The 14124-nt window shown below is 36.5% G+C and overlaps 1 protein-coding gene across 3 annotated transcripts in view; it reads left to right on the top strand.

Moving 5' to 3' along the window:
• Positions 1 to 14124, top strand: part of CPT1A (carnitine palmitoyltransferase 1A (liver)) — a 42346-nt gene that overhangs the window by 18455 nt on the left and 9767 nt on the right. For all 3 annotated transcript variants that reach the window (XM_014957603.1, XM_014957604.1, XM_014957605.1), the window contains 7 exons: positions 616 to 703; positions 4835 to 5030; positions 6743 to 6931; positions 7975 to 8080; positions 9958 to 10074; positions 10941 to 11105; positions 12301 to 12435. In XM_014957603.1, coding sequence (XP_014813089.1) covers positions 616 to 703; positions 4835 to 5030; positions 6743 to 6931; positions 7975 to 8080; positions 9958 to 10074; positions 10941 to 11105; positions 12301 to 12435 — 996 coding nt within the window. The remainder of the gene's footprint in view (positions 1 to 615; positions 704 to 4834; positions 5031 to 6742; positions 6932 to 7974; positions 8081 to 9957; positions 10075 to 10940; positions 11106 to 12300; positions 12436 to 14124) is intronic.

Raw genomic sequence — 14124 nt, 5'->3', positions numbered from 1 at the left:
CACATTGAGGCCAAGAGTGAGCCAGTGGCAGCCTGGGTATAGATGATGATAAAATCCTGTGTTGCACCAATTTTTAATTAGCAAAGACAGGCAAGGTGAATCCCATTCTGAATTTCTGATCTGTCCAGTGGCTGTGTGTTGTAGCAATGAAATATTGTGGAAACAATTAAGTAGTTTTGTTGAAGATCATGGCAGGAATGTGATTAGTTGTATGTAACTATAAATCTGTGAACTTTTGCTCCAAAAAGCCAGAAGTAATTTTAAAAGTATAAATTATGGTGTAATGCATGCTGTATGTGGAAGTGTCACACCTCAACTGGCCATTGAGAGCTCTTTGGATTTCAGAAGCTAGCTAGCTTCAGTTATCCCTCTTGAAGGGTGAGCTTTTGGTAGGAGGGAAAAAAAAATATAGCCACTGGAATGTCAGTGGAGTCTCCCACATGTAGTTCAGGGAAGGACAATGAACAGAGCGGGGGAAAAAAATAACCCTGAGTTCATGTATTAGAAATCTTACTGTTCTGTGCCCTGTCTTTAACCAGATCATGTGTTTTCTTTCCTTTTTAATTTCCTAATTGTATATGCAAAATTAAATTTTAATGTTCTTTTGTGGCACAGATTCTTCTGATGGGATCTACTGTTCCACTGTGCTCAGCTCAGTGGGAACGGATGTTTAATACCTCCCGTATCCCCGGAGAGGAATCAGGTAAGCAGGGTCAGCCAAGGAGAATAAACATCTTAATGGAATTCAGGTTTTGGGATATTTTCTGCTAAAATCCCATTCTTGCAGATAAGTTTCTAACAGACACAAGGACACACCAATACGGTGTTTTGATACTCAGGAAACAATGAATTGCTATAGAGTGCACAGATGTTTTTCCTTTAAAGGTGATTTTGAAGCTTTTTCAATTACTTTAGTCTCTCTCTTTACTTAAATTAAAAACTAACTTCAAGGAACTGTTGTCTGGCCTGTGTTTTTACTTTATTTATAACCTTTTGTTTTTCTCCATTCTGTTCCTTCAGGATCCTTTGATATCCGTGTTCTTATCTTTGTAAAAGTTGTGTTTTCTTCTCTCAGCCATTTTAAAGTCTTTTCCTTGCTTGACTTTCCCTTTTTCCTTTCGGCTTATGATTCACAACAACATCCCAATGTGTTCTTTTCAACATTAGTTATTTACCTGCTTTAGAGGCAGGTACAGTCTTAGTCCTGTCAAGGTTTTCAATGCCACTGTTACCTTGACTGTGGGACATGTCATGTATGCGCTGTAGGACATCAGCTAAGTTAAATCACCTGTAATAAGGACTGTGTCCAAAACTTTATCTGTAACACATTAAGAAATACATACTCTGGGTTTTGTTAGTTCCTGCCCTGCCCAAACTCCCAGCAAAGGTCTGATTATCTGAAGCTATGAGTAACTAAATTCTCGCATTTTAATGTTGAATAGAGGGGTGTACCCATTGACTTACAGTAGGGTCACTTTTACCTGAGTATGTTTCTGCAACTTCTGCTTATTGTGGGAGACTAAGGATATGTTTACATGATCACAAGCAATTACATTAGCCTGGTCAGAAAAAATAATTGTAAGTGATAGTTCATATACTCTTTCTCGCTGTAGGTGTACACAGGCTCTCATTGCATGCATTCATTAACACTGTCTATAAACGTAAAAACATTTCATTTTATACAATGGCAAACCTTTGATAAATTGTTTGTTGTTGTATTTCACCATAAAAATACATATTTTTTTTGATGGTCAATATATCATCCAAGACCTTGAGGCTGATTCTTCTCCATTTCATGTTAGCTTTCTAAACATAATGTATCCCTAAAGGTTCATTGTGGGTTTCTCCCCAAGGTAGCCTCCAAAGATCTCCATCAGCTTATCCTAAATTTTCTAGGCTCAAGCTGTTTTTTGTGATCTTAATACTAAAATGACTTTTTTTGCTGTTTTTTTTTTCCCCCCTGAGTTTTGTGACACTGAAAGGAGGCAGATTGCATCTAGAAATACTAACATTTGTAGTCAACAGGTGGAAGAAAACGTTGCTATCCATTTTCTCATTCTTTGAGAATCAAGCTAAGGATTTCACAGCATGTTTCAGTTTAGACTTCTCTTGTGCTTTATACAAAAGCTTAAGCCATATCTAGGTTTCTCTTATCTGATTATATGTTTAGGAGCCTTTTAGACCTGAGTTTGCATGTTTATCCAACACTGCATCATTGTGGCAGCATCAGAATGAAATACAGCATTTGGCAGAGCTATCCTAACAGTCATGATTAGCACAGAGGACAATCACTAGGAATTTGGAATGCAAGGGGTTATTGGTTAGTCATCTCCATTTGGAATGTACATGTAGGCTGTCACTTGAGGACGGGATATTTCTTTTAACTTTCTCTGAGATCTGTAACTCACTGTTAAGTATCAGGCTGCATTTGAACATGTTAGTCCCACTCAACTACAGAATAAAAAACATAAAGATTTTAAAGAGTCTCTAAATAGACACAAGCATGTGCCCATTCTTCCCTGCTGGAAGCCTGATATTTGCTGTATGAAGTTGGATAAGCAGGGGGAAGAATGGCACTGGCTAGTGGATAAAGCAGTAGTTGCGTGCGTCAGATAAAGATTTTACACTCAATTCTGCTGCTAGCCTTTGGTGGATTATAAAGGCATTATTTCCTAGCTATGCCTCAGCTTTCTTTATCTGCAAAATGGAGAAAAACATATCCCTGATATGATTATTCCATGATGATGAACTAGTAGCTTAAGTAGACAGGCAAGTTTGAAAGTCTCTATTAGACAACTGTAGTGTATAAGTTAATGTTATTTAGAATACTTCAGGTACTGAAAGTGCTACCCTTGCCCTTTCCCTCTCCTAAATAAAGTAAAAGGTATGAACTGCTTGCATTTAGCTTTGGGTTTCGTGTTCTCTGAGTCTGAAATTAGTTTAGTGCAGAAGTGTTGAAGCGGCCCATTCTAACAGTAACACCTGATTAAAATACATTCTCGCTTAAAGTCTTTCAAAGTAAAGTACAGTCAGCATCATAAAATTACCTTATTTTCCTCATAAGCACTTCACATTTCCTAGTTTACTTTTCAATTTTTCATTGTTTCTATTTTTCTAAAGCAAAACCCAACTTTTGTCATTCTGTTTGTGTGTAAGTTATAAAGACATTTTCCCCAGATTCTCATGAGTAGCTTAGTTTCTTGCCCCCTGATTTCAGTTATAATTTAAGTATTTTATGTATGTTATGTTTCCTAAAGCAGCAGCATATTTAAAAAAAAATAAATTCCGTGGCATGTTTTCATGTTGTTTGGTGATAAAATCCTAATTAACATTGTACCTTTTCAATTTGCCAGTTGTTCAAGCTTCATGTCGTTTAAGAAGGCACACTATGGAGTGAGCCACTTCTTTTTAAGCAGGGAAGAGCCTTTGTCTTTCAATTCCCGTTTTTTTCTTCTTTGATTTTTCCTTTTTTTTTTAAGTGGAAGTCCATGCATCATGTACATAAATGATTTATTGGACTGGCAAGAAGAAAGAAGGGACTTTTTCTATTACAGCAAATCTGTACTTAGGCCCATGAGTACGGTGTCTGAAAGGTAATTGCCAGGGCTCAACAACTGTTCTGAAGTCAGTTGTTAATGTAGGTGACTAACGATCTCACTTCTGCTTTTTACACTCAAGAAGTTGTCTTTTTTGTATGGACACATCATGTATGTGAGACACATACTTGAGATGTCCTGAATCAGGCTGGGAATACAGAAAAAGTTCCATCACTAGCTGATGGCTGTGTCTTTTCCCCCTATGTGGGGTTTCTCCTCAAGTCGCAACTGATTGTATTAATTACAAGTTATTAATTACTTGACAGTTGGAGTGGTGCTTCTGCCAATCCTAGCACTTTTAGCATAGGCATCCTATCTTTGGCAGAAATGCAAACTGGATAGCCAAAGGCATGATTAGCATAAACCTACTTCTCATCGGTAGATACCTTCCAAAACCTTATTAATAGCTGAGAGCATGCAAAGTATAGAACTGTTTCCTGGTACAAAGTTTTTCAGATCTCTCAGAATTATGACTTCTAGTCTCACCCCTCGCTTTTGACATCATCTTTCTTCATCTCAGTAATGGATCTTTTCAGATTCATAGGAGCATAACAGTTCCTTGGGGTAGTGAAGGGATTCAGTTAACAGTTTCTATCAACTGGCTGCTGTGGAAACCTTTGTGGTTTGATACGTGACTAAGTTCAGGCTTATTGCGGTTAAGCCATATAAATAATGAAGTGAAGAAAAATTTGTGGCCTAGGTCTCTGCTTCGCTGACTTCCATAACGCTACAATTTTTGGCCATAGATGGAGTATTCTTTTTGCATCTGCCAGGGTAAATGTGAACAAAAGCTTATGGTACTAAATTTGGGCTCTCTTAAGACTCCCCAGAGGTTGTACTGTGAGTTGTCTAACACTTGAATGCAGATGTTTTAAAAGTGCTTTTCCTCAGACTCATCTAGTGTATTCTTTTGCTGACTGTTTAATCAAGCCACACTACTAGTGCTTACTTTTCAGCTACAGAAATACAGATTTAGTTGCTTAATATTGGCTGCCATTGTGGAAGTTGGTGGTGCTATATATGTGAACGATTATCAAATCTGGATATTTGACTGTTTCATGCAGGAGTCTTTGTGCTGAAATAACATGGGCAAACAGTTTATCCCACACTATTTATTATTTTGTTGAAATAAATAAGCTGTGGCTAACTGGTAGTGCATGCAGTAGGCATTTGATGTTATTTAGTGCATTAGTGTTTTGAGACTTAAGCTTTGTTTTCACATGTTACTGCAATTCTAGATACTCTCCAGCATGTGAAAGACAGCAAACACATTGTTGTCTATCACAAGGGCCGTTACTTCAAAGTTTGGCTGTACCATGATGGTAGACTGTTGAAACCCCGAGAAATTGAACAGCAGATGCAAAGAATTCTTGATGATAATTCAGAGCCTCAGGCTGGTGAAGAAAAGTTAGCAGCTCTTACTGCAGGAGATAGGTATGGTGGTTTTTATTTTTTAAAATTTATTTTAATGTTTAGAAATAGTTGCATAACATAGTAATTGAATGATGGCTTTGGAATTTTGAAATAGTCTGCAGTCAGCTGATTATACCTTCATCACTGCTTTTTTTCATATTGCTAACATGTAGCAGCTCTTCATTCATTTGTAACTACATGGAGTTAAAAGTAATTTTGCAGTATACAGGATACCTATAGTAATTGGTTTAATTGTGTTTATCATAACAGTAGTAATTGGAAGCTTTACAGTATTACACCTACTGAACTACTTGAGTTTTATCTATTCTGGCGTTCACTGGCATTTAAAAGAATAACTTAAAAATTAAAATTGTGAATTCGGTAACTTACTCTGTATTCATGACTTGCACCAACAAAATAAAGCAGTGTTTGAGTGACAGAGGACTAATTTCTCTTCTAATGCTTAGGAGAACTTTTAGAAGACTCTAGCCTCTGAATTTGTGAAAATATTTACTTTATGGCCAGCTATAGTATGTGGGTTTCAGGGTCTCAGTGTTTCCAAGCCTTGCCAGGTGCAAGGATGAGGAGGAGTGAGACCTGGGCACCTGGCCAACAGGATTATTTCATACCATGAACATCACATTTAATATAAATTAGAAAGTTTGCTGAGGACTTCTCTCTCTCTTGATGGCGGTGGTCCAGATAATTTCTTGCCCAGGTGCTGGACCCCTGAGCCCTTCCCTTCCTCCTGAAGCCACAGTGCTCTCAGTGTCTGACATTTGCTGTCCCCTGCTGGGAGTGCACAGCTCCCTGCTGATAGAATTGGCTGGGTATAATCCTTTTATATTTTGTATTGGTACCAGGATCAATACTGGTTCTTTGGTAGTATTGTTAATTATTTAGTCTTATCCTATTAAATCTATATTTCAACCTTTGTGTTCCCTTGTTCTCCCCGATTCCCCTTCCTGGATGGGTAGGAGTCATCAGGTGATAGAATAATTGTCTAAATGATAATAAATTGTTATGGATTTCTCAAACCATACCAAGTACCATGTACTTGGTTGATTTTAGGTGTAAGATGATTGAGTTCAATTAAATTGTGACAAACTTTGTTTAATCTCTGTAGAGTTGATTCTGGACAAGGGAGAGAAAGAGCTGTGGGCTTTAATATACTTTATTACTAGGACTCTTTCCTTTTACTCACTTTCTGCTTTAAAACAAACAAATACTTTTTCATTGGGAAAATCACATTAATTTTATAAATAAACATGGTGCAACTATACAGAAATTACACTGTTCAGGACTTGTTTAACTTCAGATCTGTTTCAAGCATTTACCATGGACAATTGTTCATGGTTTAGGTGTTACAACAATGGTTATTAATATATGTTGATTATTTTTATTAATATTGCTATTTTCTTCTTCTGTGTGATAGACATTTTCTTTTGTTCAGTTATAAATGTAGATGATCTATACTATATGTATTGCATGCAACAGAAATGTTGAATTTCTGAGGATAAAGTTTCACACGTGTGATGGTATGTTGAATTGATTCCTAGGATCACACTGTACATGTATTTTCAGAATTTTTCACTGCTGATATAGTTTAAATGCAATGAAAGTAGTTCCTTCAAATTTTAAAAAAGTAGGAGAAATATCTCATAGTGATCTTAAGGGTGATAAAACTTTGACAAAGTAATGTAATCTGGCTATAAACCAAATTCTTTTTGCAGAGTACCGTGGGCTAAAGCTCGACAGGCTTATTTTAGCCGTGGAAAGAACAAACAGTCCTTAGATGCTGTTGAAAAAGCAGCATTTTTTGTGACATTGGATGACACCGATCAAGGGTACATGAAAGAAGATCCAGTGAGGTCACTGGATGCATATGCAAAATCCTTAATACATGGCAGATGTTATGACAGGTACTGTGTTGACTCTGGGGAAACGTCTTCTCTTTTAGAATTTTACTAAATCACATGGCTAATAGATATGAATTAATGACTGATAAGATGATAAATTTTATAGAAGCACAGAGTGGTTTGGTTGGAAGGGACCTTCGAAGATCTAGTCTACCACCCTTGCCATTGACAGGGATATCTTTCACTCCGTTGGATTGCTCAAAGCCCCATTCAACCTGACCTTGAACACAACATTTCCAGTGAAGCTACAGCTTCTCTGGGAAACGTGTCCCAGTGTCTCACCAGCCTCATGGTGAAAAAAAAAATAATAAATTCTCCTTTACGACACATCTAAATCTACCCTCTTTCAGTTTATAACTGTAGCCCCTTGTACTGTCACTATGAGCCCTGGTAGAAAGTCTTTTTTGGTCTTATAAGTCCTCTTTATATATTGAAAGGCCACAAGAAAGTGTCCCAGAGCGTTCTCCTCTCTAGACTGAATAACCTCAGCTCTCAGTTTTTCTTCACGTGAGAACTGTTCCAGCCTTCTGACCATTTTCACAGCCCTTATCTGGACCCACTCTAACCGGTCCATGTCTGTCTTATACTGGGGAACCCCAGAGCTGGGTGCAATACTCCAGGTGGAGTCTCATAAGAGCAGAGTAGAGGGCAAGAATCTCTTCCCCTCGACCTGCCAGCCATGCTGCTTCTTAGGTAGCCCAGGACATGATTGGATTTCTGGGTTGCAGCCACACGTTGCTGGCTGATGTCCAGTTTTTCATCCACCAATACCCCAAGTACTTCTCTGCAGGGCTGTTCAGTCCATTCAACCCCCAATCTATTCATACTGGGGATTGCCCTGACTTAAGTACAGGATCTTGCACTTGGCCTTGTTGAACTTAATGAGGTTCAAATTTAAATCTATTTATTTAAATAAACTATTATTAAAAAAAAAAGGCCAAGAACTAGCGCATTTGAATGTGATTCTTTTGAGAAAGATGAAGTTACAATGTAAAAATGCTTTTGAAATGTACAGAGCTATAAAGAAACCTTAATTTCATTTGTAGGTGGTTTGATAAAACCTTCACTCTTATAATATTCAAAAATGGCAGAATGGGTCTGAACGCAGAGCACTCTTGGGCAGACGCTCCTATTGTTGGACACTTGTGGGAGGTAGGTATTTAGAACAAAAAGTTAATGCAGAAGATAATGTGATACGGTCCATGCAACAGTCCTGAAGATCAGCAGTTACTTTCAGGCATTCATATTGCTGATGAGTGATTATGAGCCAGTGTCTACAACAACTGTAGAATTAAAAAAAAAAACCAAACACAAAAACCCCACAACTAAAACACCTTGCTTAAAAGAAAACATTGCTGTTCCTTTATATTAAATGTCTTTATTAGATTTTAATGAGCCTCAATGTCTTCATAGAAAAATGATACGGCTCCCCATATAACTTCTTTATAATATTCTAAATCAATAGATTGTTACTTCTTTGATAAGGTATTGTATTTTGCGTATATACACGCTCCTGAAGCATTTAAGCTTTCTTGTGCTATAAAAATCTTTGAAAAAACTTCGAGAATACACTTCAAGAACATAAAGAAATGGTAGAGTTTAACTTTTCCTCTAAGTCATTGTTTGATGAGCTGCAGATTGATATGCTGTCTAAATTCTCTCTTGTATTTATTTGCAATAAATGGAATAAACTTTTTGTCAGGTTTGTTCATCATGAACTTAGTTTATTACTTGAAATCCTGTTTGATTTTTTTTTTTCTTGTTGAAGCTTAAACCCATGAACAGTTACACGACTCAATCACTCAAAACTATTTCAGAAACCTAAACTAATTCTGATTTATTATGTATTTGTGCAAATGGGTCTCAGGTCTGACTGGTACCCCAAGTAATTTCTTAATTTTATTATATGAACGTTTCCCTGTCTGTAAGAACAAAAAATCCTCATTGCCTTCTCTAACCAGGGAAGAAAGAAGGCCAAACTGATTTGAGATTGACTTGACAATGCTGTTTAGACTAGCTTAATGGAAAAGAGTTACTTTGTTTCTTTTAATGAATAATGTTATATACTTTAGTTCATGTCTCTTTACTTATTATTAGTTGGTTCATTTTCTGGTAAGAATTGATATGACTAAAATAAACGAGGTAGTTAATAGTTTCATTTCCTAAAATGTTATCTGTTGTTAGTTCTTCATAGACTGTCTATGTTTAGAATAGAATGGATTAAATTTTCTTTCATAGTTGGCATGTTCTGACCACTAGTGAGAAAACTAAAGTAAAAGAAGAGATTAGAAATATATATGTAGAAAAATGCAATAGTTTTTTGTCAAGCTTGTTCTTTCCATATTGAGCAGATTCAAATAGTTTGATCATTCTGTATTTTCTAAGTTTTGTTGTTGTTGAGTATGTTGTTTGAAATCTTGTAAGACAGAGCCTTTTTTGTCTGTTGTTCGAGTAGTATTGTTCATCTTGGAAACATTCGGCTTCCCCACCCAAGAGCTCTAGTGCACATATAAAATAAACTGCAATTTTGAGTGTGATGCAAATCTTAAAAATTATTAAATTCTTGCAGGGACATACACTTACTCTGAAATAAACTGTTTCTTGATGAAGAAGGTTTGACAGATAACAAACTTGCAGAAATTTTCTAGAATCTAAATTGAACTAAGGTTGTGAAATCTAAGACTCTAAGACCGACTTTTTTTTAACGACTAATAAGTTTGAGGTAGGTTTTTAACTGAAACGTTTTGATTAATTCAGTAGCATCTGACAAAATGCTACTATTCAGCTGCCAGTGTGACTGAATAGGTGTTTGTGCACATCTGTTATTCTTCACGCTCAGAACACAAATAAAAATGCCTTAGAATGAGAAGTAAAACAGAGGGCTTCATTTGCAACTGTTTTCAGTATTTGGAACCGGATTGTATATTGTATTTCACTATGTACTGAAAATGGGTTATATTGATTTCACTATGAAATCCTAATTCCATGTTGAATGTGTTGCAATTCTGAAGAAGTATTGTTCTTTGCAGAATGTGATGGCAACTGACTATCTTGAACTGGGCTATTCAGAAGATGGGCATTGCAAAGGAGATACCAATCCAAATATTCCTATTCCTACCAAACTGCAGTGGGAAATTCCAGAAGAAGTAAGTACAGAACAGCTAGTGGTTTGAGGAAGAAGCTCCTATTTTCCTGAGCAGTCAAATCATTTAAATATTTACTGATAACCCTATAAATCATTTATAAAACTATAAGTTCGTTTGATGTGTAGGATGTGTATTTCATGTGTGGATATTACTCAGTTTACTTAAAAAGATATCACCTGTTTTTAACATCACTCTCCTGGCTGGAAAATGCCAGCTTTTTACTCGAGACTTTCTTGGTTGTCAAAACATGTCAAAAATAAGTGGCTGCCTATTTTAAATAGAAACTAAAATGAAGACTACAAAACAGATGTTACTGTGTAATAGTCTTTTTTTGTATTCAAAATTCCATATACATGTCTAATAAGGTTTGATTTTTACATTTTATTTTTTTTCCCCCTGAGTTCAAGAAAAACTTCCATCCCCTATTTGGATTTTAATTTTGCATAAAAAGGTAATGGCTGTTGTTATGTTTAATTAAGCTTGTATGGCAGATTGGAAGCCACAAAACTTGCCATTCTCTGTGGGTTGTTCTTTTATGTTCTAGTGATCTGAACAGTCTTAATGCTGGTGGGTTTTTTTAAAGTGTAATTTTTTGGACTCCAGATGTATATTGGCTTAAAACTTGGTTTTTTATTAGCTTTTTGAATTTTAACTTTCTGGCAAAGGTAGCTTCTCCTCTTTCTCCAAAAGCAGATTATTTAAATAATGATGTTCCTGGTGTGCCTAAAGGCAGCACTACTTATTCATCAATTAAAAATACTTGCACTTTTTCAACAGTTCTCTCAAATGCCACCAACTGCATGCATAGGCATATATGCGCATATAGATATTTGTTTGTTTGTTTTTTGATTATTTTTTTATTTTAGTGTCAAGAAGTGATTGAGAAGTCTCTGAGCACTGCCGTAGCTCTGGCAGATGATGTGGACTTCAATTCATTTTACTTCGGTGCTTTTGGGAAGGGACAAATAAAAAAAGCAAAAACCAGCCCTGATGCCTTTGTGCAACTTGCCCTGCAGCTTGCTCACTATCGGGTAAGAGCAGACTGTTTCTGGCTTATAGATTCTCATTAAATTGGGTATAGCGTGGTTGTGCTTAAAACATGTGACTGTGTGAAGTACTGAAGAGTAATCTTGCTCTGATTGTGCAAGGTTATTAAAGACATTAAATGTAAATTGGTAGAAACTCTAAACAGATTATTGACTGGAAATGAACTGTCCAAAGGTTGGTGTATTGATACTCATGCAAATTTTTCTCTTCTGCTTAGTTGGTCTATCCCTAGGCATTTTTGGACTTGAGGTTTGAAACCTCTAGTAGCTGTGTTTATAATTGGAACAATGTTATACTCGCAACAATTGGATTAACAGAAATTCCTGCCTGTTTTTTCTCCTGTTAACTCGCTGTTTCTATAGCGTGCTTTCAGAAAACCGCAGTGTAGCAACATGCTTGTTTTTCATTTTGCTTTCTAGTTGTAGCCATTGAGATACTGTTCTATTTTTCCTTTTTTCTCTTTTTTTTTTTTTTTTAAAAGCACTGAGATTTCCTGGCTGCTATCAGCAGTCTTTCTTACCCTTGGTTAGGGTAGCTACATTGGAAATAGTTTGATTACCTACCCACCTCTTCTACTTTGAACACCCATCCTCTTAATCTAAAACTGATCAGAGTTTCACAATCTGTTCTGATGTATATTTTAGACAGGTAGAGTTGCTAACTTCTATTGTTTGGCAATTTTTAATCTGTAGATTGTGCACATCTACAGGAAATGTGGAAGCCACGCTTCCTGAATTTTGCAGACTGCTCAGTTCTCACATTCTTGAAATATCCCCATTGTTATCTGTCTCCATGTTGTTACAATTTAACTAAAAATATTTTTAAGGATGTTACAGTTGTCTTGATTACTTACCACAGTTGTGTTAATTAGGAAGCCACTGAACTTTCAAATATGTGTTTGATAGCCTCTCAGCTTCTGTTGTAAACTGAAAAAGACTGAATATAAAATACAGAGGGTATTCCTTGCTAGTTTAGTTGTTCTATTAGCATTTATCAAATCCTGCTACTAATTTAATTTTTGCCTTTATTATCTTTAGGTAAGACTGCCAATGGTGGGCCACTAAAAACTTAACATTGAGTTTAATTTGTGGCGTGATTACTTGTGCTTAACCTTGAACTGCTAATTAAGAGGAGCTAAGCCTGGCTAAACTTTTCGGTTCTTCTTTCTCCCTTTTCAAGGACATGGGAAAATTTTCTTTAACATATGAAGCCTCTATGACACGCTTGTTCAGAGAAGGCAGGACCGAAACTGTTCGTTCGTGCACTGTTGAATCATGTAATTTTGTTCGAAGCATGGAAGACCCAACTGAAAGTGTAAGTTCACGGTGGTGTTGCCATAGACAATCCATAAGGCACATGAATTATCACTAATATCCGTATAAGTTCCAAAATAGTTTTTAAGCACTTAAAGTGATGCCTTTGTTTTTTAGGAAGGAAGTGCAACATAAGGTAATCATCAATATTTTCTGTCAATTGGCAGAAATTCAAGTCTATACCAAAACAGAATGTCAGTAACTTAGCCAAATATGTGATTTCTTACAGTTCTTGAACTCCAGAACACTGAGATGTCTCATGAAAATGTAGTGAATTGTAAAACTCAAACATAAATTGGTAAAATAAGTAATCTGATACTACTTAGGCTTTCCTTTCTGATAGGGAAGCAAGTAGTATTAACAGGAAATAAGTAGTTGCCCATATAATACGTTGATTTCAGTGGGCCTTTTAGTCTTTGTTGTGATGTTCCAATTAGCAAATAAAGAAAGCATGATCTGGTGGAAAGCTTCTTGGTTTGGAAAGCTTGTACAATACTGGCTAAATATTTGCTGTCAAAATGAAAGGGTGGACGATGGGCATCTTGAGGCCTGTCCTTTTATCCACGGCAAGTCACAGTTTTCATAGATACAGTTCATGAAATAATAATTACATTTGCAGGTTTTGCTAAGCTGAAAATGTCCAGTTCTTCAGAGTCAATAAAAATTTGACCTGAAAAAGAAGATTTTGTTAAATAGGAATGTACTCAAGGTATTGCATCCAGGCCTCAGTAACAGCTGCATGGGTGGAAGTTCTAATGAAAAGGATCTAGGACTATAATAATCAGTAACTGAACACTGACACAACACGTTCAATGCTGTGCCATGGGGAAAAATGGAGCCTTCACTTTAGTTAGCTTGCCCTTTATTTTATTAGTCTTTTGTCTCTGCACTTCTTTTCTAGTACAGCATTACCTAGGGTGGTGTGGCAGTTTTGGACACTGTACTTGAGGTATGAATGGATTGGAGAGAGTCTAAAGGAGAGCAAATGGTTAGAAGAGAGCATAGCTAGAAACCTCTGAAGGGGATCTGAGAGGAGAGGTTGAACTTAATTATTCTTGCCTAATCTGAAGAAGAAATAACACTGTGGAAGAGGTAGGGAGCCAAGTTGTGCTCAAGGGGATAAAAACATTGATGCAGAGATGATGGGAACAGTCTCTTCTCAGTCCCAAGAAGTAACGGACTTAAATTTCAGAAAGAAATAAGAGGGAAACATTTTCTGCTCATAAAAATAATGAGTAAGGAGGGAAATAGTGAGAAGCCTGAAACAGATTACTTGGGGAGGTTGTTTTTCACTTTGAAAATTTTTAAGAGTAAGTTACGTAAGGGTCTTTCAGGATAGAGTGTTAGTTGATCAAATCTTAGGGCAGAGAAGTCTAAGCAGGTGAACAGTTGAGATTTTTGCTAGCCCTATGATTCTATGAATCTGCAGAAAAATGCACAGAGCGAAAAAAATTTCTCCCTCCTCTCTCCGGAAGTTCTATGTAGGTAAAATTCCCCTGGATTTCTCAATATGCTGTGCTGGGAGCTGTGATCAGATCAGGGCAACTCTGGAAATCCAGCCGTGTTGACTTGTCATATGTTAACTGTGTGGCACAGCCACTGCACAACTACCCTGTGTATAGAAAGTAATTTTGACGTAGTCCTAATGTCAGAAATAACTGCTGTTACCTCTATGCAGTTAACATCTGCA

This window comes from Calidris pugnax, unplaced genomic scaffold, assembly GCF_001431845.1.
Source record: "Calidris pugnax isolate Ruff unplaced genomic scaffold, ASM143184v1 scaffold211, whole genome shotgun sequence".
Classification (NCBI taxonomy): domain Eukaryota; kingdom Metazoa; phylum Chordata; class Aves; order Charadriiformes; family Scolopacidae; genus Calidris; species Calidris pugnax.
Note: the sequence above shows the minus strand (reverse complement) of the source record. Positions and strands in the feature narration are given on the sequence as shown.